This window comes from Anopheles marshallii, chromosome 3 (genome assembly GCF_943734725.1).
Source record: "Anopheles marshallii chromosome 3, idAnoMarsDA_429_01, whole genome shotgun sequence".
Classification (NCBI taxonomy): Eukaryota; Metazoa; Arthropoda; class Insecta; order Diptera; family Culicidae; genus Anopheles; species Anopheles marshallii.
In genome coordinates, this window is record NC_071327.1 from 72,748,850 (window position 1) to 72,774,174 (window position 25,325).

At 44.3% G+C, this 25,325-nt stretch overlaps 1 protein-coding gene across 1 annotated transcript in view; it reads left to right on the forward strand.

Annotated features, from left to right (window-relative positions):
• LOC128713633 (dendritic arbor reduction protein 1-like) overlaps nt 1–14,215 on the forward strand; it is a 100,131-nt gene extending 85,916 nt beyond the window's left edge. Inside the window, exon 6 of the mRNA XM_053808495.1 lies at nt 14,028–14,215. Coding sequence (XP_053664470.1) covers nt 14,028–14,215 — 188 coding nt within the window. The remainder of the gene's footprint in view (nt 1–14,027) is intronic.
• Nucleotides 14,216–25,325: the final 11,110 nt, after the last annotated feature.

Genomic DNA, 25,325 nt, shown 5'->3' on the forward strand with positions numbered 1-25,325 from the left:
ATTTTAAGAGCCGTGAGTCTTTAAAGATTCTCTGTACTCCTAAAATAGAATCGAGAATTTTTAACGGTTTACCTAACTTTGAACATTCATGGAACTCTAAATATATAAACTAATCGAGGAGATCATGAATTTCCAAGGATCTTCCAAGAACCTTCAAAGATTAATGGATCACCACCAAAATAGAGATTCAGAGTGATTAATTCGAATCAAAGAATCTTTCAGATTCAAAGCTTTACAAGACTCAACTTTTTTAACATTTATTTTCGAATTGTGAAAATTTATTTTACAACTCTCAAATTGTTCAACATCTTGCCATTTCAACATGCAACAAAATTGATGATTCATTATATTTATATTGAATCCTAAGCCACGTGTCGATCGTCTCAGTCGATCTGATTTAACCATAGGTTAATTCCGATAGCATTCATTTGCAAAGACCTTTCGAGCCCAAAACCTCGCCAATCATTAGCCGCAATTCGTCAATGTAAATGGAACGCGATACTCGTTCAGCATCGTTCTGACGCGCGATGAAAACTGACTACACTCAGCCCTCAGCCAAACGGGCCATGACGAAAGAACCGGTACCGGGAGGAGATTTTGAACTTAAAGTATACTCATTTAAGGTCGCAATTTCCAGTAAGCTACACACGGGGCAACTTCCCCTCGGAGCGGATCCAACAACTTCGTGCTCGGTGTCGGCAGCAGCTGCTGGCCTGCAAGCGGAATTTCGTTTACTCCTGAGTTCTCGTCCACGTCCGTCCGCTTTCCCTGCCCACATGCAAAGATCTTCACCCTTTCCGGAGGTAACCGAATGCAAAGCGCGAAGTGATCTGTCGGCAGGAGTGCTGGAACGGGCAATAGCTACCAACCGACCTAACCTTGGTTCTAATTGGAGGTTAACTCCAGGCTGCTTGGACACGGCACACGGCACGGGTGGACAAACGGTACGAACCGTGCGACTAACACACAACCGAACACTGTCCAACTAGTCGGGCGCAACCCTGTGGTGCTCTTATGATTTATTTTATTTGCGATCTCTAAAATTGTTCATAAATACGGAATTAAGTTTATTTCACCCGTGTGCCACCCGTGCATGTAGTTTGTTTCTATCACACACAGTACCCGGCGAAGGTCAGGGGCCGTTGCGAAATAGATTGTATCGCCAACCGTGTTTTGCTGAGTTCCGACCGTTGTCCTGTCGTGTTTGCGAAGGCTTCACGGCACCAGACACTTCGCTGCACTATGTCACCGATAATTTCGAAGCTGTACAGTTAGTTCCTTCGCATTTCCCCACCGGTGCTCACTCACAATGGCGGGACTCCCCCCCCCCACTCGCACGCTATTCTTCGCCGTTTGGTGCGCTTGCGCCATCATCGCGGGTATTACCGCGTGCGTGAATTATTAGTTCTTTGCTTTGCCATTATAATTAATAATTATGAATTATCTCTTCCCGGCCCCCGTTCAATTGGGCGATGGTTCGACCGGGCGTGTTGGGAACGGGTCCGCGAGGACCCGTACTCTAGCGCCAGCGGTCACACACTAATGGTCGTCTGCAGCAAAATGACACCCCGTCAGCTATAGCCATCGATTCCGTCGCCAGCATTCCAACGATGCAATGGAAAGTAACGGTCGGGCATCATCGCCAAGCGTTTGAGCAAAAAAAAAAACAGCGCGACAAATTCCGCCCCCCATACGCCCTCCTTCTCCCTTTGTGCACCCCGCATCCGGGCGGGGCTGAGAAACACTAAAGTAAAAATACTTTCGATTGCTGTACTGACTCCCGTTCCGCTGCAACAGCCACGGGGAAGTCAAATGACACCGCAAAAAAAAATGACGCCGTCACCAGAGAGCCAACGGAGAGCTACCGTAATTTACATACCATAATAACAGGCGCGAACTTACCCCGGTTTAATCCGCTGAGCAAACTTCACCGCACAATCGATCGGGCGTACTTTTTAGACCCAACATCATGACGCACGCACATTGCGCCCTCGAGACGGTTCAGAACTGTCAGAATGCCATTCGAAGCACTAAAGGGCTACATTAGCTGCCGATTTTTGTGGATCATGCGCCGACGGCTTGCTTTGATAAGCACCGTAGTTAGACGCTGTTTGCTATGACAAACACTGTCAATCGGTAAGTGGTCGTGCGCTTTGCTGCAGTTTGACAGAAAACATTGATTTGGTCGTGCTGGGGCGTTTGAATGCGTTTGAGTAATTGTCACAATTGCATGAATTATGACAAGCCGCTTTGAATAATTGTCCGCGCGGGTGAACCGAAGCTCAATAGCACGCCCCGGCCCTAAACCATCCATCCTGTGAACCATTTCCTGCATCACCGGCACGGCCGTTTCGTGCGATTGGCGCTGGCGCATGTGTATGTTCGAAATTTCACCCCTGCACCCCTATTGCCACCAGCGGCACTTGCACTTTCCGTTACGACGGTCCATCGAAAACGCTCTAACGCTCTAATTGTTCCGATCAGTCAGTGGGTGGACGAGGTACTGAAATCCTACCGCCCCGCCCACCCTCCGTCCCCGGAGGCTCCAACGGAGCCCGATCAGTGATCGGTGTAATTAGTCATTAACGGGGGGGAAAAAAAAGGAGCACGGCTGGCAAATGTGAAAATTACCGACGCTGGAAACGTTCAAGATCGTTGTGCGACATTCATGCGCGATACCGCTATTGAACCATTAACCTAATGATCGGTCCCGGAGCCACGGCGAACGACGGATCGATGAGAAGAGAGCGCACCTAATTAATAGTGCAAGATGCGAAGAGAACTTTTACGTTCGGGACCAATCCGCGTACGGAATCCTTCAACTTCGTCGAACGAATGCATGGCTGACGGTATTACATTTACTTTTTGTTTTGGGATTACTTCTAAAATATCGCACGTGGATTTATATCCCCAATTAGTGCAAAGATATGTAAAGCAATACTAATCAAAAATCTCTGCTGTCAATCTGAACAGCAAGCTAATTTATTTTAAAAATCAGTTTAAATTGTAAAAAAGCTTCTTCTAAAAGCTTTTCTCTAAATGATTTCAGTAAAAAGATGAAAACTTTGATTTAAACTTAATTTAACTTGATTTAACCTAAAGATCACCTCCATTGTACCTTGATTAATATAAATTTGATTTATATTCTCTTCTCACAAAAAGCTCTCGAGTCAGTGTCAAAAGCTCTCGGAAAAAACACTAACGGAAAAGTGTCAAACATCTGATTTCTTGCAAGACGTTTGCATCCCATAATTTACCATCAATAGTGGCGCATTAAGTGTATTTTAATGCATCCCAAAACTTCCACCTTGGTTTTAGTTTCTGTCAATCCCTAACATCGGTAAAGATGCATGATTTTCTTCCCACTTCCCCACATATGGGAAGGATTTCTAATGTGTCTTTAGATGGAATTAAACCTCCCTTTTGCAAACGATTCAATGCAAAACCCTGCCCGCAACGCATTCAACTGTTTCAGCGGGCGCTGATCGATTCGGTAAGCGATCCGCTTTGATGTCTCGACCCGTGTGCTTTGCAATAAATTGATTTATTTTAATTTAAATTTCATGATCAATTATTGCGACGTGCAGCACACGGTCACATCGGACAACCCTGGTCGCCAGAGTTCGGTTCGGACACCCGGCTGTTTGAGGGTGGCTCAGAACCTGACACGGAGCCTTTGCGGACGCCTTCCGAAAGCCTTCCAAGAGCCTTCCTAGAGCGGTCCCCATCGGTTAGATGTGCTTCCTATTACTCAATCCCCGTATGCCATCGATCGGGCCACCATCAATGGATGCATTCAGATGGATGGGCGCCCGGCGATGGATGGATAGATGAATAGTACCCTTCCGCCCGGCCGTATGCCGCAAAACAGTGGTAGTAAAAGAAGCAAATCCCCACCAGCCACACACACACACACCCCGGGGGATCCATGGGAGCAGGCAATAAATAATCGATGAGTGACAGCGGCTTGGCAGCGTTGTGCCCAGCAGCACCACTAAGCGAGCGGGAAATAATGTGGTTGTGGAAGCAAAAAAAAAGAAAAGGAATAAATGGTAACACAAACGAAACCGAGGCCAACGTGCGCTGGAATTTGCTACAATTTCATCACGCAAATCCCAACCAAGGCCATCTGGCCCGTTGCAGGCCATCTGCATCTGTGGCTACACCGCGGGCTTTGCAGAGCGATGGGCCCGAGCGCACCCTCCAGGGAACCATAGACAGGGTGACGCACATTAGCATTTCAATCGCATGGATTCTCTGCCAACCCATTACGGGTGATAGCGTATGAAAAGCGAATGTGATGGAATGATTGTCGCTTAGGTTTGATAATTAATGTTAATTGTAAACTATACGTTGCGAAACCATTAAAAATATTAGAACCCTCTGTGTTTACATGTAACGATTTGATACTTTATTACACACTAACTCTATAAATTGGAAAGGAAAAATGGCCTGACCAGGAAATCGAAAGTAAAGCAACCGTTTGCAAGCATTAGCATATCATTACCCGCACCAGGCTTCGGATAAACTTTCTCACTTTGCATGGGTCTTTTAAGTTGGAACCATTTTTATTAATTATTTTAAAGTTGGTCTGGGATTTGTAAAAGTTTTTCTCAAGCTTTTTTGATTTTCTCATTTGGAGCAGTGTATATAAATTGAGAAAGATTCCACATTTACATCAATATGTTTCAGTTGAACTTGAAAATAATCCTTAAATGGTACCAACTTTCTCACTTGATTTCGAAAATCCTGGATTGCCAGACGTCAATATGCTCCAGTTACAACCTCTTCTAGTCTTTGGTACTAAGTTATTCTCTAATTCTCCACTTATACTTGAGAGAGCCTTAGGTAAATCGTAAATATTTCATGTAACTTAAAACTGGCGAAAACCTAAGAACCGTTGTCTATAAATGCCTGCAAAAAAAAAAAGCTTCCAACATGCAATTATGTGCATCCTGCACGGCTTCCACTAATGAGACGCCACTCCGTCTCGTAGCTGGCGAATTGATAAATTTGGTAGACCCCCGGTACAACCGGTACGGGGTCGTGATTTATTGGGATATAAATTGTCTCCATTTGGTCGATTCAATTAACGACCACTAGGTGCTCTAATTAAGCGACCACCAAATAAATGGCGTACGCGTTCGCGACACCCGGGGAACAAGGGACAGAAGCAAAAAAAAAACCCCTCGCAACCGGGTTACCTTAGCGGGAAAGTTCCTTTTTGCGGGTTAAAATGAAGATAAATGCTCCAATTTTGGCAAAACAGTTCACATACGCGAATGGAAGTTTTCTCCACTCTGGGTATAAAAAACAAAATCCATGGCGCATTCGACACGTACGATCAGCGTTAAGGGTGGAGAAACGTCATGGGTTGAAAGGGTGGCCTGGATGGCGTCTTCCAACCAGTAGCCATACTTCCTTCACAGCCTTTCTCACTTCCCTGGATGGATATCGCGATGAGGTAACGTCCATAAGGCGACGGCACAGTAAGCTCGTTATGTCAATGTGCAAGGGTCCCATTTTGACAGCTTCGCTCAGCAACTGCAGCAGCTCGTCGTAAGCGGCGAAATAAAATCAACCGAACCGGAGGGAGTTAATACAGCAGTAACCACCGAACAAAAAACTAAAGAGCAAATGAGATTGTCTTCAACACATCGCGAATAGGCTAATCATGCACCGTTTGCTAAGGCAAATAGTATGAAGGATGAATCTGTTCGCGTGAGCCAATCGGGACCACCACCGTAGCGGGTACACGCGGGTCCAAAGGGAGGCGAAAATGCGATCAAGTGAAAGAGAGCGTGTACGGTGTGTGTTTGAAAAAAGTTAATTGAAAAATTTCCTAGAATTCAAATTCATTTATATTCGCGAATAAATTTCCATTTGCAATTGCTACTCCATACGCGCGCCGACCGTTTGCCATGGCCAGGGCCAAACCATGCAACAGGGGCGCTATGTGCTTTTGCGCTGGTGTGTCTGCTACCCGTGTTACCTGCCCGTGTTCGCTTTTTCCGCGATTGCAAACGTTTTACCATTTGTTTTCTTTTCTTCCTCGTTCCTCGGGCATTTTCCTTCCCCGTGCGCTCTGTGCCCGAGTGGCTAAGTAGTCACATTTTTGCCTTCATCATCATCAGCAACCGTGGCTCACGGCTGTACGGGGGCTCGGGCAGAAAGCAAGACAAACTGTCTATCCTGTTCTGTCTGGGTAAGCACCGGTGTGCCGCCTCATCGTTGATATTTATTTGGTTTTAAATCAATTTAGCATACGTAAATGAAGACAAATCAATAATATCGAACCTACAGGGTAAACAAAGCGAAGCGTCAACGCAAATCAGCCAAACGCGGACCGACGGCTGAGCGAGCGACGTTTGAACCGCATACTGTCGCTGGACAAATTGGTGTGTGTAGCAAAACAAAATGGCTTACCGTTCTGCTGGCCAAGCAACAGTGAGGATAAAGGTCCTTCCCGCTGGAAAAACTATTCCAATTAATAGTGCACCCAAACCAGCTCCACACGCGTCTCTTTCTGCGTTTGGGTTCTACAAACTACAAAAACGATGACGACGGTCAATTAGCATTCCTTCCTCAAGGAGGAGCACTGGCGCTGGTCACGGTGCGATTCGACACGCGGCCGTCATTCCACACTCCTCCTAACATGCCATGTCCCCACCCCTTTGTAAGACCCAACAGATTCGGTATGCCGCAAAAAAAATATACGGACGGAAACCATGCGCGCTGTCCATAAATCTCTTTGCCATCCGCTCGTGTCCTCGGCCTGGGAGGGAGATATCGATCGACTGGACCCACTTTAGGGTTTGAATGCGGTGGGTACTTCCAGTTGCGATAGCTATTAGAACCGTTTGCTACTAAGCGGTGAAGTATAGAGAAATAGTTTGCAATATCAGCAAGCCTCAAATGTCAGAATCGATCGAATTACCAACATTTTTTTTGTTGCATTCCTCACACAGATATGTTGGAAAAGGTATTAGACTGTGATATGGATAATTTACATTCTTCAAGCTTGTGAACGGCTGTCAATTTACCTATTTGGTAAAGTCTATTTGACACGTACATTAGAACAAAATAATAGACAATACGGTATAAATGGTCTCGGTAAACATGGAGAAATATGCACAAATAGTCCAGTAAGAGTTATGACTGAGTTTAACGAAGAACTAGAATAAGATGGGAATACAGTGTTTCTCACGTGAAGCGATAAGTTGATATCGTGACTAAGTAATTTGCATGTTGAAGTAATATATGTGTATTGTTTCCTACTCTATGCATCTTGATCGAATTGGATTTGCTATCTGGAAAGCTTTTCAGATGTTTGATTGGACTATGCTCTGTAAATAGTCGAATTCAGTTTCAAAAAATCCACAAATCAGTTAAGATTATACTTCTAATTGTATGTATTCCATTTCAACCTGAAAATAATTTAGGATTTGGATCACCCTTTTTCGGATATCTAACTCGTGGAACATTTTTCTTGTTCTTTCCTCAGTCATTAGCCTTAGTTTGAGATATTTTCAATCTATTTGATAAAGCTTTTATTCAAACCGAATTCCTCGATAACACATTTTAGTCCTGAGGCTGAAATTTTTTTTTGGCGTTGAAAATAATTCCAAACGCCATTGACTAAACGCACACACGAAGTGAAGCATGGGGGCTGTAAGCCAATACTCCAGCGTTCACTTCTGCGCAATGCAAATTCACCTTCTGAAGCTTTCCTTCAATCACGCGGAATTAATTACCATAAAAAACAATGAAAAGCAATTAATACCAGACTTTGCACGAGCTCGTCAGAAATTCTTTCACACCTTCGTCCCTTCCACAACCCGTTTTGCGCACAGCACCATAGTGGCTGCGCCGTTTTGGGCACCAAACAGATATCTCCTCCTAGCCCGTTCGGAGCCATGTGCAGGGCTTGGGGTGGCGAATATTTTTCACCGTAAATCACCAAACTCCTCCTCGCTCTTTTTCCCCATCCCTAGCCAACGGACGGCTGTGTGTATTGATTCGCGTACCGTTTTTTTGCGTAGGATCTAAGTGGATTTTTCTAATGCTAATTCTTCGATTGATGCGTGCTTTGTTACACTCGACTACGCGTAAAGGTCTGCTGCAGGCCAAACATTGCCGATATTTCGTCACTTTCCACACTATCACACTATCCACACCGTGCAACGAATGCAATGGAACGAAGTGCGTTTGTTTTGTGCGAATAAAAACGAAAAAAAAACGACGCGCGTACAGTGACAGTGGTGGATATAACTATAAAAACCAGCTGCCTTCGAATAGGCTATTCCGTTTTGGGTACCGCAACTCTAGTCCAAAGTGTTTTACGTGTTGCATAATCTTTATTTAAATATGTTTCGATATAAAAATATTAACTTACAAATCGAGTTGATTAACAGTACTAACACTATTTCCGCTGTTCTGCTTATTTCTTCTATAGTTGTTCTAAATTCTTCAACCTCACAAGTTAATGAGACAATTAATATTTAACGTCTTTAAAATAAACTCATTCATCTCGATTGACTTTTTAAGCATCAGAATTGGTTAAACAAAGATTAACAATCCTTTTTTAAGACACCTTAGTAAGATGTTTTACTCCTTAATATTCTCCTATTTCATAAAGATCCACTCCAAAGATACTAATACTTGACATTGAAAGGATGTTCGAGTAAACGAAATTATGAATTTCATCTTTTCTCCTAATTGAAATAATTTTCCCCTAATTCATTATTTTGAATGACTCATTCTCTAATCAATTACGCGATTAGATCGAAAACGGTTCTCTCCCTATATTTATTGCCACCCGTGTGTACGCGTACACGTTTTAGCAACAGTGGAAGGTGGAACGCACATATGTAGGCAGTGCCGCAAATCGCCACCGGTCCCGGCCATGGCGGACGTTAGGTGGATGTCGCCTCCACCCGGCTCCGGCCGATAGGCGTGTTGATTACACATTGCCCAAAGATGATTGATGAAGCCTGGCAGGGATTTTCCTCCCACCGTGAGCGGCCCGACCCGGGGTTTGCCGGGATCTTAAATCACGCACACGTACCTTCATTGCGCCATTATGCGCTTATGCGGGGTTTGAAATATGACCACAATGAGCGATCCGTGTAATTGTCTTTTCGACGCATTAAGGTTTCGGCGTTTTGTGGTCGTTGTTTTTGTTTCTTTCTCTTTCTCTCTCTCTCTCTATCGGATCTCTACCTACCTACAACTGTCGATGAGCCTTCGCATCGGAGAGCCTTTCCTGAGCTTATGTCTTACTCAGCAGGGCGAAACGCATCTCCAGACTGAGTGATGACAAGGGTGTTGCTCGCGTGCGTTGATCGATGTCAGGTTTTTGACGAGCGCACTTAGCATCGGCATCTCCCCACGCGTTAGCAAATAATTAGTTATCACCCGCCAAAACCGTCCCCGTGCTAATGTTATTCCTGCTTCTTTGCAAAAACATTGTTCATAATGCAGCTTTTTCATTACCTCATGCGCGTGTAACTATCGCGCTGCAGCTGAGGAGGGCCGACTATTATTAGGTGGCTTGCGCGTTCTGCGTACGAATGCATTGCATCAGCTCGGGCTTCACGGCACGTATTCCTTCTAATCCTCCAACCATCCACCATTGCGCATACGATCATCGACGATATTGATCGTTCACACCACGTTTACAACACACACACACACACTCGCTTGGAATCTAGTTCTGCATAGTACCGATTGTTTGACGATCGAAAAAACATGCTCCGGTACAAACAATCAAGATCACATTGATCCCGCTCGCTTTGCCAGCGATGTCAAACGGTGCGACGGTAAGCCTCGAGGCTGTCAGGGTCTCCGCGTCGACTGCACCGGGTACCGCGTCTGTGTAAATATTCCAAACCCGCCGGACAAGCTTACCGTGCGCCATACACACAAACACATCCTATGAAAATCTCACCGCCATAAATCAAACTTCCTCTGCCGTGGCCGCATCTGGACCGGTCCAGTGCTAGAAGATAGTTTTGCACCGTCTGCTTCCTTGGTGCCGGTGAGCAAATGCGCTGTAACACTGTCCGTGCACTCGCACGGGGTCCGCACGGGATCGCTCCACAGCGAGGGGTCCCCGAGCTAGCTTCTGCTGGTCCGATCCCCGCGTCAGCTTGCTGCCGCGAAACGGCAGCACTGCTGCAAGAACATGAATCAAGTCATCTCCGGCTCATAAAGCGTTTGGTGACGGGTCACCCGGTGGCTCGATTTGCAGTCAATAATACCTCGTCCACGTCCACGACGCACCCTCCCGGACCCGGCGAAACCAGATCTTCGTCTTCGTGTCACCTGCAGTGCCCCAGATTCCGATTCCGCCACGGACGGCTAAAACTGGTGCACCCCGGGAGGATGCCCGAAGCTAACCGTTCCCAAACCACGGCACCACGCGTGTTCAAGGGCCGGCCGTGACGGAACGGTGCAACCGGGCAGCGCTGGTAGCGCCTGCTCCAGTTAGAGTTATAATTTCCAATCGTAGTTTGATGAAATAATTGATTAATCATTATCATTAGCTGCTGTACCAATGTACGGCGCGCGGCCGCAGAGAGCGTGGTGCCATTTTAATCGGCTAGGTGTTCTGATCGATTACAAGCGATGTGATGACGCTGTTCGGTCGGTGGAGGATGGCTCCGAGGAACGCTCGACTTAGCGACCAGACTAATTGACATGATCGTGCATGATTAATCAGTCGTACAAGCTTAAGAATTGTACTGCGAATGATTAATTACCGCGCGGTCCCGCGTCGCCCAAGTGCAGGAAACGAAAAATGTTGAACAAACAAAATTAGCTTCTGTATTACTTTGCATCCATAATTGATACGTACCCAGTGCCCGCGAGTTCTCGCAGTAAATAGCGCAAAAAAGCCTCTACCCCTCATCCAGAACAAGGGCAAACAAAGGCGAGATCAAGCTATTTTAGAAGGTTCGGCTGCTTTGCTTCCGTGGTCTGCACAAAACAAAACAGCTTCCTTAGAACATGCGAGTACGTTACATAAACGCGTTTGTTACGATGGTTACGCAACTTACCTACACATCCTACTAGCCGAGTGCTCCTATGGGAAAGTGACATTTTAATCCAGGGCTGCTGCAAACAAACATGGCAACTTGGATGATAAGATTTCACACCCGATGCTCATATCCATAAGCTCACCTTTTGCGTTTATGTCCGCGGGATTTTCCTTCCATTTTCCTCCACCCAAAAACAATGCAATGGAACACAGCACGTACGGTTCAATGGATGTACATTCTGCAAAACTTTAGCAACAACATACCAGAATTCGCGCGCGCGTGTGTGTTGGTGATGAAATCGCGAATTTGCATTAGAAAATCATTTGTCATCTTTTGGCCCCGGCCGGCCCGGCCGAATGCACCGCGCTGTAAGTGAATGTCAAAGTTGAGCGCCATTCCGAATTCGTTCCACCGTACCATATCGTATCGGGCCGATGTGTGCCGGGGGTTTTCCTCCGGATTTATTTTACAAACGGTTTTTTTTTGTTTCGCATAAGTGATGCAACACGTACAAGACGCGCACATTGCGCGCCCCCGAGGGCGATCTGGACTGGATGGCGCGTTTGGTGGCTTGCAGACGTGGGCCCACCGGTAGGGCTCTGCGAATGCAGATGGCTGACTGGATGGATGATCGGTGTGTCGGATAAGAGACAGCCGGGCGATGCTGTCACCCGGGCGAACCGAGTGTGATTTCACCCCTCCCTCCGTGGGCCCCCAGGACACTGTGTTCACCGCTCATAAATAATAAACGCTTGAAAAATTCTGAAGAATCTTCGATCTCGGTTGATCGACAGTCGAATGCTATAATGGCTGTGGAGGGCAGATGGATCAACGGAGTAGGCGAAAATAAAACAACAACAAAGTGCAACACGCTGGGAACCATCTGACGAGACTTCATTTGTGGCGTAAATTCGCTTTTTTCCCTCCCCCCAATAGGTCATACGAGTTGCAATGGAAGGAAACGCGATGGAAGTTTTAAAAAAATAAACCACAACAGAAACCATAATCGGTAATGGCGATCATAATTATTATTCAATTATTGAACGGAACATTCCGATTTGTGTGTGTGTTTTTTGTTCTTCATTCCTTCTAAAAAACCTTCCTCGAGCTACCGCTCCAATCAGTGGCATGTGAAAACTGCGGCGTACGATTGCCAATCAGCATTCGCGGAGTGTTTTGTTTGCATTAGTTGGCGACGTGATTGAAATAAGTTAAATACTCGCACGCATAGCGCGCGGCTACGGTGCAGCGCATAATCGCGCACACCATCACCGTCGTCGCGTTTTCAGATGGAACGTTCACGGTTGCCCTGGTGTACGATCATTGCGACCATCAGAACCTGTGCAAAGGTAGTGTAACTTTTTTCTGCACCTAAAGTTTTTGTTTTTCAAGTGGCCCTCAGGAATGTCTAAGGATCATTTCTCGCTGCTGCTGTCGCATCCGATCGAAAGCGAGGAAGTGCATATTCGAATCAATAGTTGATCGGCCGGGAATGTATGCAAATTCTAGTGCGCAAGATGGCATTTCAGTTGAGTAAATAGTTTATTGAATCACTCGTGTTGATGAGATATTTACGGTGAGGTTGATCTGCGATCCATTCTGACATTTATTTTATTGTCCAATAATTTCTGATAATTTGATAACAAAATTTTATCCATTTTCTTACACCCAAATCCGAAAAAGATATTTAAAATTCATGTCCATTTAATCTGGTCTTCCATTCAAATTCCACAAATCCTAATTAGATGGCCTTAATTGGATTTTTCATTAAAATTATTTGACAAAAGTCATTACTTTTCATATCTCTTCCTTCGTATTTCTTTCCTATCGTTTTGCTCTTGTATATTCTTATTTTACTTTTTACTTTTTCTTTTTATGTAATTCTTCTTCTTCTTCTTTTCATTCTTCTTTTTAGTTATACTTCTAGTTTTACTTACATTTATTAAAAAAAATCTCTTTTGTTTAAATAACTAATTAAATTCTTTTTTCCATGCTATCATTCCAACCTTCAAGAATATAAAAAAATTTACAATTTTTATTTAAAGGAACAATAAATGCACTATTAGTAGTAACAACTAAGTACAAAAACTAATGTAATAAAAAAAAACAAGCGTAAGAATGTACACAAACAAAGTCACAAATTTAAATTTTCTACTGCTGCAAGTAACCAACAACCAGTAAAGATATCTTATTCAATTTATAGTACATAAATACGACATTCGTAATAGACACTAAACATTTATAGCACTTGTGTTTCAATGTTCATGCCACAATTCCATAACTTCAATGCCTTAAGCGACGAACCCAACGCATCGTGGGTCAATTCCCAGCATCCAGCAAATACATCCGGTAATGGCACAATGGGCTTCTCCAAATGTGTCTGTACGGCCATAAGCGCTCGCTACAATCTTTTAATAATCCCATAAATCCTACAAGCCACCAACTCCGGTACAATTTAAACCGCACGGGAGAGCAGGGTCACTGTGCAATGGCGCAACAACAAATAGCATCTCTTCGGAGAAAATGAAACCAAAACGGTATCGCACAGCCCATGTGCAATCGTCCTCTAGAATGGCAACATTGGCCCATTTAAATTCTTTCCATGTGTTTTTTTGCATTGCGATCGGGGGAGAGGGAGTTCACGTAGATCATTATACCGAGCGATCTGAGCAATGGAGGCCGCATTCAATCTTGCATCAAGAATAGCATCACGTCGTCAACCGAATCAACCGGTTCGTATCGATTGTTTCCCATTTCAAGCCGACTTGAGGTAAAAGTGACACGAAACGTGTATGTGTGTTTATCCATCAATCGATGATGGCGACATGATAATAAAGGCTAGAAATTATAGACATCAGTGCATACGATTGCATTGGTTCTATTGTGTGCCGCACCAAACATCCCATACTACCGCATATGTTTCGCCACCTAAACTAATGTATTTGTTTCCCTCGCACTGTTCTCTTTCTCTCCCTCTACTTTCAGGTGAGAAGCCGTACACCTGCCAGTGGCCAGAGTGCGAGTGGCGTTTCGCAAGATCCGACGAGCTGACGCGTCACTACCGCAAACACACCGGCGCCAAACCGTTCAAGTGCATCGTCTGTGAGCGCAGCTTCGCCCGCAGCGATCACTTAGCGCTTCACATGAAGCGGCATTTACCAAAAAATAAGTAATAGCTGATAAGCGCTAGCGGATTAGGAGCTGTACATTGGTTTGCCTGCCCTCCCCAAAAAGCTCGTACGACTCGAAACCACCCCCGGAAGCAGCTACAACGGTCAACGAAAAGGAGGTAGAAAAAGACGAAACAGACAGCGCTTTCCACACCTCGTAGCATGTGTCACAGAATGGAAAATATTTTTCCGTCGGAGACAACAGCAAAAAAAAACTTCCCACATTCAAACAGCGGTCAGATTGTTTACACATACTTTTCATGTCCGTAAACGTGATGCTAATGCCTATTTAGTATGACTACTCCTCCACCGAAATTCACACACACACACAAACGGACGACCCAGTGAAAGGCATCGCGTCATCGCGTGCGTCTGAACGCTCCTGCTAAACGACACAGATCGATGGTGTTAATTAGGGTTTTTCGTCTCCAAATTCGTCCAAGTACAAGCCGCGATTTGGCTGCCGGTGTGTTAATTTCCAAATTACAGCCACTCATCAGCTACGCCAACGCATCCGGAACTGACCACCCGCGCAACTGTCCCCTTGCCGCTCGTTCACGCAACCGACAATCGTTAACCGTTTGCATCAATATTTGTTCGAATGATGCGCCTCGACCGCTAGGTAACGGATCTTGCTTCCAAACCCAAAATTGGCACCCACCCTGCAGGTCTCTCCAAACAAACGTTCGGACAAACGAGCTCCAAAAATTAACAATCGCGTGAAAAACGGTTACAGAACAATAGTGATTACACTGTTCCACACCCACGAACGGGATGTGAAAATGTTTGGAAAAACCAACAGACTCGTGTACCGTGCGCAACCACCCATAATCAGCGAGATCTCACCAAATTCCAAATCTCCATAACAAACGAAAGATTACCGGCAGCAGCTGACACGAGATCCTTCCGACGCATCTACCCGCCCACGATCGGTGAGCACAAACAGAGCACGATTCGGGTACAATTAACTAGAACTGGATCGTTAATTTCTTGCTCAAATGTTGCTCCGACATTCCGACAGACGGTCGGAACAGAGCCCGCCCAACCGGGCTGGCCTAAATATGTAACGAAATTATTTGTGCACCTACGAGCAGTGAAGGAACAAATTTCTCTCAACTAAATATTTACCCCTGCCCATCGGGTCAGTGTGAGTCAGCCGCAAGTTTCGATGCAGATAGCAGCAGCAGCAGTCAGGCAGTGGTTGAATGAGCTACAAATTTGCTATTTGATGGACGTTTCATATTTTTTTGCGTTAATTTTGCTGATCCAAGCTAGACTTGTTCGAGTCCCCCAAAAACCGTACCGCTTCGATCGTGTCGGGACAGCAAGAAAAAAACACACACTTAGTAATACGATAGCATAACTTTATCCATGTAACTAGGAACAATTTTATTTAAATATTTAAAGCACCCTTTAAAGCATCCGTTGGCCACCAAAGGATGCTTTTCGGAGAAAACCATGATAAATTGAAGCAATTTAAGCAAACTTTCGAAACATAATGATTTTTTTTATATAACTACCTTCCTAATACAACAAACTGATCTCAAAGCATACTAATTTCGAACTTACCCGAACCGTACAAAATTTACTCTGTCTCTCTATGTGTATTTCTCGGCATCTCTTGCCCATCTGTTGCAAAACTCTTCACCCATCCATGGCCTTATTGCTTACTGAATATTAGCGATGTAGGATAGTTATTTTTTTTTATCCTTTACGTTTTGATTGTATTTAATGTTTTGATGGTTTCTTCTACCACTTCCGTGTTTTAAGTGCTACCAAAAGGTTGGGCTGTTCCGAGAGCATCCCATTATGTTACCATGCACTTTATTTATCGATCGATCTTTCTCCGCCAAGTGAATACTATTAAACTTAAACGAAGATCAAAGTAGGTTTTTATGTTTGTTCTTTGTTTGACATTTCGACCAGAATAGCACCAACACTTGCGTGATCCTACTAAGTAATAATGGTAACAGAAAAGTAGTTATAGTAATAGCAACATAATTTTGTTTTATATACCTGGTATCTGTACATAAGCTTGCACATAATAAGCTCCGCGAAAAGAAGGTGTTTTTATTTGTGTCCGATGGGGATGTCCCGCGTTTCCCGCGTCGAGCTCTTGTGTTCTTAAGTTGCCATTAGTGAATAGGCCCGATAGCGAAGATTAATGGAATGGTTCACGGCGAACCATTAAACACACATACATTCCGCAACTACTCTTCCTTTTTTCTTTCATACAGTTACAAGCAATCAAGTACAACCGCAGATACACAGGGGAAAGGGATGAAACGTTTGGAGGCGTAGCAGGATGAGTGCACGCACATAAAATCATAGTATTATCAATCGCCTCGTAAGACCCATGTGTGACGATCCTATGTAAAGAAGTCGTATTATGATGGTTTACTAGTATGTTTATTTGTTTATTTGTTCATAATTTCATCGCTAGCTGTAAGCAATACAAAAACGACACACGCACACACACACGATCGCAAACCAATTTAGCCGTAAGTCATCGCTTAATTATGTTGCCGTTTTTTTTTGTTAGGTTAGTTTCAACACTTTACTAGTTTGCTTTCCTTCCCTTTACTGCTCTACTGTAATGTAGCCTTTATGTAACGTGTAAGTGTTCTGGAATGTTTTAAGTTTACTTGCAAATGCTTGCATGCACACACGTGTTGCGTTCATTATTGTTCGAAACAAACCAAACGGTTTTGATCCTTTGTCGCTTATTATCTATTGTTTATTTGTACTATGCGTAACGGAAAAAACCCCCCTCTCGTCTTGGTCAACAACTATATCGTATAAGTAGCTGTGTAAGTAAATCGTACGGAATCGAAAGGCGATTGTCGCGCAACATGTTTCAACATTTTGTCTCAAATATATGAATGTTCAAAAGAAAGGTACATGTTTGGAAAGTATGTGTCCAGCTCCGAAAATAGAATTACGAGGTAAAGTATTTATTGTGTTACAGTTATTTTACGGTATTTCTATGTTATTTACTAAATTACTTACGAATAGGCCAAAAAAATGCCCCAAAGCATCTTCCAGATCTACTCTTTTTATTGTCCTTTTTACGGATGAGTTTGTTGTGGTAGCATCGTCACGTCTTTGGAGTCCCTTTTTCAGAAATTTTAGTGCAAAACTATTAACCTCTATCCACGAGCGCATCCTTTCACTGCATAGTTCAGCTACGATTAATTCAAACAACGATTTCGATGTTTTCCTTTTCGTCTCTTGTCTAACCGATTGCTGATTAGCATCTTTCCGGTGACTAAAACATCAACTGTATTGATCCAAGTCCTAATTTAACACCCAATCCAATTAATACCCAATAAATAAAGGGAAAAGTTCCTGAAGGGTTCCTACCTTTATTATTCCTGATATCCACTCTTGGAACTGATCCAATGCGTGATGGAGGACTATACCACCTCACCGGAGTAGCGGACCATACAGCTTGATGCAGGAATACTTGACGAGATCTCTTCTGTTTTGTATTATTCTTCTAATCTTTTACATTACCCTGATCCATATGTCCAGTATCTCTTCCTGGCAAGTCCATCAGAATATCTTCCCTGCTGAGACGGAATCTGCATACGTTGGTCGTCCAACTCTTCACAGTGACACTATTTCTACTACTACTACTACTATACTACTACACTACTTTCTACTATATTTGTTTATGTTATTTTTCTCCAGCATACTTCACTTGTTGTCTAAGAGCTGTGAAGTTCCCTAACAGCGATTTCCTTCCGTGTTAATTCACGTTGGACTATACCGATCGTTGTTGAGCCTCGGTATTTTACCAGATTTATTTGATTTGTCTATTTCCCTGATGAAATTTAGTACTCACTAGTAACTTCGTCCAGAACATCCATCATTCCATCAATGTGTGAACAAAGACAAGCAGTTTCCTTCCAAGTTCTACTAGTAAATGAGGTTTAAAGAATATTCCATCTTCATGGGTGGTAGTCTCCAACCATTGCAAATGAACAATAGAATGTCTTTCTGTTTTCGTTTCATCGTAATCGTTTGTTACTTGTTACAAGATTTTTATTTCGCGCATTGCCCTTTTTATATGACCCTTCCTTCCCTACTGCTCTGCTGCAGCAAATGTCCCTTAAAACCGTCTTCACGTTCGCCGCTCTCATCATCGCATTCATCGAAAAAGGTCACCATATTGCTCTCAACCGGACAAATGCACTTCGGTGCGCACAAAAGTAAGCAACAGCCTCATCTGACATTCGTTCTCATGCGTCTAGGGCGATTTGGTACCTCTCGATCACTTTCAATGAGAAATGCTCCATCCGGCCAACGTGGCCGGCGGCTATAATAAAGCCCCGCTTGTGCATTAAATTGTTCATTCACTTATTCTGGGCACATACAACGTACAAGGGCCGCCTGCCTCCTGGCCTTTCATCCTCCGGTTCGGTGCATAATCATTCCTTCCCTTCGTGCTTGATACCCGGCCGAAGCAGTCCGTCGTTTGCAGGCCTAACCAAACCCCAATGCTTGCACTTTCCATCCACATAATCTCTTCATGATTCGGGCAACATCTACATCTCAATATCGGTATCGCAACATCGTAGCAAATGCAACACCCCGCCCGAGAGATCTCACTTTTGGCCCCGGTATCCCGGGTACGGGCATCGGGCATCCAGACCGCCTCCACGTGCGCGCGCAAGGATAAACAATTAGTGATCTTCGATCTTATTGTGTTTGCTCATCCGGCGTCGTGTGTCCAAAAGCCACCACACGGCTTTACGTTCATTGCGAGCATACGTGGTATGAGGTATCGGTTTCCACCGTACCACAGTACGTACCAACAAATCACCGTGCTCCTCCGGTTTCCGTAAGGGTGGCCGCTTTCTCGCATCTTTTTGCCGCAACTTTTCGATCGTTATCGCCGATGCCTGTCCCTATGGTGGATGGTAATAAATGGATGTTTTGCGATCTTCATCATGCGGACGGATGGTACGTGCAACCGGCCGGTGCATCGGAACAGGGCAACAAAAGCTGGGCACGAAAACCCTACAATTTAATGTCTGGTGTGATTTTGGGTTGCTTGTTGCATTGTTTCAAGACTGATCATGTGTCTCATTGTACTCAGCTTTTTAATTTCATGTTTAAGTGATCAACAAAAAAAAACTGTAATGAGAAATATAGAACTATTCTAGCATTTATTTCATCAATTCTTTATCTATCTAACCCTCTATCGAGTTTGTTTTACTACAACATAAAACCCTCTAGAGATGGATTTTGTAACTCCGCAACTCTTCAACACACAACAACACAAGGAAAAGGTGTAATGCAACAAATCGAAACAAAATAATAATAATCCATAATGATAGCGCCGATGATCGTATAATGATTGCCCTCAGCCTCAGCAACATCACATCGCCCGGAAATTCCTTCGTTTCTGCCGTACGTGTGAAAGCCGTGTCTGGTTCCAGAGCCTAAAGGTCTGCCAGAGGGACCAGGGAGAATCTGTTGCAAACCACCTTCTATCGTTGGGTCGTAATTGATTTACACAATATTTTATACGGCAAGAGCGAAGCAAACACTCATATCTTCATTTGCTTATGATTTTTTTCACGATAACTTATTGCCACAGTATATCGACAGTATATTTTGGTCCCGAGAGCTTGCCTGCCGAGACCCATGCTGCTCCGCCTTTCGTTAAGCCGGGAATTTATTTGTGCATCTTCCTTCCGGCCATTTCGGCACGAGATTTAGTGAGGGGTTTTTTGTTTTCGTGCTATCGACCATTCCAAGATTTTAAGTGAAACACATGGAACACATGGTTCCTCATTTCGCGCACAGCGAAACTGATGGCGCTAAGCTTTCGATTTACGACGGCTGTGGTGCTGGAGGGAATCGTAAATCGTACAAGCGGTACAGAAAAAATCAAATAAAGAATGCTTTCGGTGCCTTATCAGCGTCACGGATGGTAAATCGGTTTTGTAATGTTGTTAACAATCCGTACTGGAAATGGCATTATACGTACTAATTGAGCCAATTCCTTTACATCTGTTTTTTCGCCAGCAGAACAGCTCAATCAAGCTTTTCAACCAGAGAGAGCTGTTTGAAGTTTCTTCGACATCTTTTTTGTCGAGCGTTAGCCATTCACGTGACGAAAGGAATTTCTACAAATTTCACGTAAAATTCAATTAAAACATTGTTATGATCGAAACGTTTTAGCAAACTGTCCAGCACAGGCCAAGGATGGCGTAGACAAACTAATCAAGCCCTTTTTCCCTACCTGATGTTTGCATCCCCGAACAACAACGATGCATCTATTGCGAAAAACAACTTAATCTCTCCAGCGTGCGCACATGGATAAATATTTTTTCCACTATCTATACGAAACGGACAGGGGGGGCCTTTACGTGTGCAAATACACTTCGAAAACAAACACCATCAGTCAGCTCAATGGCAGGTTTGTCTCCTCGGGCAGTACTTTAACCATGCGCGGCCGTGCGTCCGCCCATTAGAAAACCATCGATGACAGCTCGTTGTTGCATCGGTATGCTTTCTGCATGCACTCATAAATCACTTCACATGATCATCACGGCAAACAGTGCACCAGGCTACGAGGGGTTATGCCTCTTCGCTGCACACGGCGTGGCTACCGTTGGGCAAGGTTGCGACTGCAGCAATAGCGTCCGTGCCAACCAAACCACGCATGCGAGTGGTCGATGGTCGTCGCCACGGTGCACGGTAGCGCCGCGCGGCATCACGATCACTATCGGCAAACGGTGGACAAACGGGCGGTGTGATGATGAGCAGCGATTTGTACCGTGTTTTACTAATGGCCTGTAATGGGGCACTAATACGGTGGCCACTAATGACGCTGAGTAACCAATCGTAATCAGTTAACGATAAGCGGTCCATCATTCCATGCGACGCGTAGCTTTCGTTTAAATGTTTCATATCTTTGGCTGCGGTTAACTGACTGGATGTAATTTCCCAAAGCAAGCAGTTGTGTATGGTTATATTTTCTGCACTGGAGCTATTTATGTACATACTGATATTAATATTCCAATGGGTGATCGTAACGTTGAACGTAAAGGAACTCGAGTGCTTTATGTTTGAGGACATCTGTGGCCATTCAGTTTTATCTTCCTTCGTATTCGACTGACCATATTTTTCATGTTTTGACATTTTAACTATGAAGTAAACTGCATAATATATTTTAAGGAGATGTTTTTTGGTTATACTTTCATCCTGTTGGTTATTCTTGACTTTGTTATACCACATAATCAAGTGTTCAGATATTGCTACAGGTGATCTGCTCTATGATGGTGATCTCAACATGATGACTATGATGACGAATTTATCTTAAAAGTCTCAGAAATATTATTCGCATCTTCAAGAATCCACTAGTCACTAGACTCTGCATCTTGAGAACCTATCTAAAAGTTATCCTTCAATAAAAAAAGAAAGTATGAATATCTTGATATCTTCAGAACATGTGATCTTCATAAAGCTTATTTCATTTTAAATTCATTGGACAGGTGGACTAGAGCATTTCGTCTAATTACATTTTCGAATTTAAGCCACAAAGCAATTCAGCATTGGGATTTTTTATAATCTTAATAATAAATTTATATAATTGAACCCACCTACAATTTCGCTCCTGGTCCGCACTGAGGATTCATGAATCTTTTGAGAGTCAATTCTCGATTTGAAAGATTTTTCACTAGTTTCATATGAATTTTTGTAAGTATTACTAACATCATCCTGCTTATAATATTCGCACAATAAACAGTTTCTTAGTAAACATTAAAATATACTAATAAACAATTGATTAAAGGTAGTTCTATTCACAAATGAAGTAAATTTCTCAACAAAGTGAAGTGTAATATTATTTCTTAGAATGAAAATTCGTCAAACGTTTTGTTTCCATATTATTATTATTATGTATTTACTGTACTATTTTACAAACATTAAAACAAGCGAGTTAAAATCAGTGAAGCCGAAAGCGTAAAAATGAAGCATAAAACCGTTTATTTTCCATTTAAAAGTAAATAAGTATATCTCATTGCAATCGCCAGTTAGTAAAAACGGGCTAACCAAAACAATTTTGTCACTTTTGCCAACAGCCCATTCTCGCCGCCATATACTAATTATAAGCTGCACTTAATTTGATTAATAGTCAATATTTTACGCTTCCCCGCAAACCAACCCGCGCATTCACCGCATCCCCTCTTCCACTCGCGTCCTTCCCCTGCGCGTGTCCTGGTTGACGGGGTGGCGCGGTTGTAATGAATATTCAAATTAATTTCCTATACCGTGTATTATCAGTGCGACCGCTGCGCACGGGCAGGTGTTCGGAGATCGGTCATCGCCGCATGCGGTACCCGCCGCACACGTGTATGAGTGTTGCAGCACCAGCAGCACTGAGACTTTCGTGCGTGCAAGTTTTAACAAGAGTAGCGAAATGTCGAACCTGCACGAAAGCTAGAATTAAGTTGTAATCTAATAATAAAAAAAAAACCACAAACGCTAATGCACGCTAATCTGCCTCCTCGGAGACTTCCTACTCGCCTGGAGTGTGCCGACCGCACCGGCACCACGCGCGGCCACGGGGAGTCATTCGCCGGTGTGCCCTCCCGGTTTCACCCGGCACACACGTATGAAGGTCGTATTTTGCGCTAGTAATTTTCATTTTCTTTACATTTGCACCACACTGCGCACCTGGCCCAACCCCTCCTGCGCCAACCCAGTGGGTAGCCACAGGGCAGTGCAACGAGCGTGAAATGGTGCAATAGGACGGAGCGTACCGATGCATCGATCGATTCCCGGTCGGTACACTCTCTCGCTGCGAGTTCAACCATTTTATCGATCGCGAACGATCAAACACATCCATTCCGGACGGGACGGATGCTAAATGTTGCCCGAACCCTACAGCTGCGGTGAAAAATGTCAAACGGGCAACCGTTTTGCAGCGGGAATTAATTTTATTAAATCATCTCACCAACCCATGTTAGCATTGTTACGGATGGTTACGGTGGTCTTCAAATGTTACCACCAGTCGGTACAGCAGCCCCCGGAGCCATCAGCGAAGTGAAACGGAACACACCGATGCGGGAACCTCGGTCTTTGCAAACGGTGCACGGTGCCTTGCAAATTAAAGACAAAAAAAAACCCCTCTCAGCTGCACATTCCATGACGCTGCTTGTGCATCGGAGGGTAGCTGCCTGCATGAGCATGACTCCATTTCTTACGCTGCACTGTTGCGGGTCACTGTGGACATGCGAAGCGGTAGTCCTTGAGTTGGAATTAAAAGCAATGCTTGTTTAACATAGGTCGCCCGCGCCAGATCTGCCATTTCTCGCTCACGAACCACGTCGGGGTTTCTTCCGTTGCCCGGTCGGTAGTTATGCCATCACCGGCTAGAACCGAAACCGAGAACACACCGCGGCAGGATCGCATCGTTCATTTAAATCGAGCGCTATTTGTTAAGTGTCGAGCGCTTTTGATTGAATCTAGAATGTGGTAATGGCACATCAACATTCTATTAATAAAACACATTCCCAACGTTGGCCCGTAGTGGTGGTGAGAAATTTTTGACGGCACCCAACGAACCGGGGTACGTCAATGTCTCATCCCTCTGAATCAGCGCTCGAAGGGTATTCGACAACAAGGTTGCATCTTTCGTTTTCATCAACAGCGTGCGCACAGTTTCCTTCCTTCCCAGCAAACCTACCTTGGTCATTTCGCAAAACCTACGCTAAACGGTCGAGCATCGAAACGATCCTGCCCGAGCTCACCTATTTCTCAATTGGCTCACCATAAATTACGATAATAATAAATAGGTAAATACGCCGACGGGTGCACCGTCTTTAAGCCTGCCCGAGCGCTCGATAAAGCTTTATGAGTGTTCTCCACCTATACGTATCGAACGGGGTGGTCTTGCAGTGTGGCCGTTTCTGTGCCCGAACCGTCACATGAAGCTGGCGGGTGGGTTTTGTTTTTTTTTATTCGCAAGCAGAATGTGAAGCATGATACGGTCCGGTGCATATATTTCGTTTGCTCATAATATCAAAATAATTAGAATGGCTCTTTACGAGCCATACCGATCGCTGATCGGTAACTTCTGCTTTTTAACCAACGTTCGATTGATCGTGTCCCTTTGGAACTGAACGCTTTTCGTACGATCGTCGAGTTAATGGGAGCAACTTTTATCTCGGATATATCATTAGTAACTGAAAAAATAGAGAATAGCTATTGGAGCTCTACAGTGGTACAACAGAGATGCACTGAACAGTTACTGTTTAACTCACGAAACAAGGGCAAAAAGAATCTCCATCGCCCATTACCTAACTTTCATCACACCGGAGGAATTCAAACTATTCGCATCTTGACGTGCGAGTGCGTCTCCGCGTCCGCGCCAACAAGTGCAAATGTTGTCGTACTAATGTTTAATAGCGTACCGCACGTTGCAATGCAAAGATTTGTTACGTATCGTAAACCCGCTGTGTGCACATAATTTGCGTACGCGCCTCCGGTACACTGTTGACGCTTTCACAAAAGCTTCGCCACCATCCCAGCGCGACGGAGCGCTCGCGTAGGACGCCCGATACGCACCGAGCCGCGTACCAGCGGACCTCCCTTCAACATTCATTCTGCCGGTGGCACATTAATCTTTTTAAATTGACTTTATCTAATCGATTTATTTATTATGCTTTATAGCGCTGGCAGTAGTGCATTTGCCGTCCCGTTTAATGCAACACTACTAAATCGCACCGCACTTTCACGCGCGTTGTCCGCGTTGTCCGCGTTGCACGCGGTGACCTCTCCCGCTCACTGTGATCCAAGTGCCGGGCTAATCTAGGTGCCTCCGCTGCCTGATTGCATCTGGTTCGTCTTCGGTTCGGTGTATTATCTGTATTGCTTCACCCGCCACACAAATGACCATCCATTTTGACGCGCTGTTGCATTCTTGCCGTGGTTGGATAAAACGGGTTTGATTAACACGTAAATCTGTAGTTGGTTCGATAACATCTTAGCACCCGGACAGCTACCATCCTGTGGTGTACTGGATTGATACATTAGCCGCTGGCAGATAGCAATACGAGGTTATTAATTCTTTCTGATAATTCAAGTACAATGT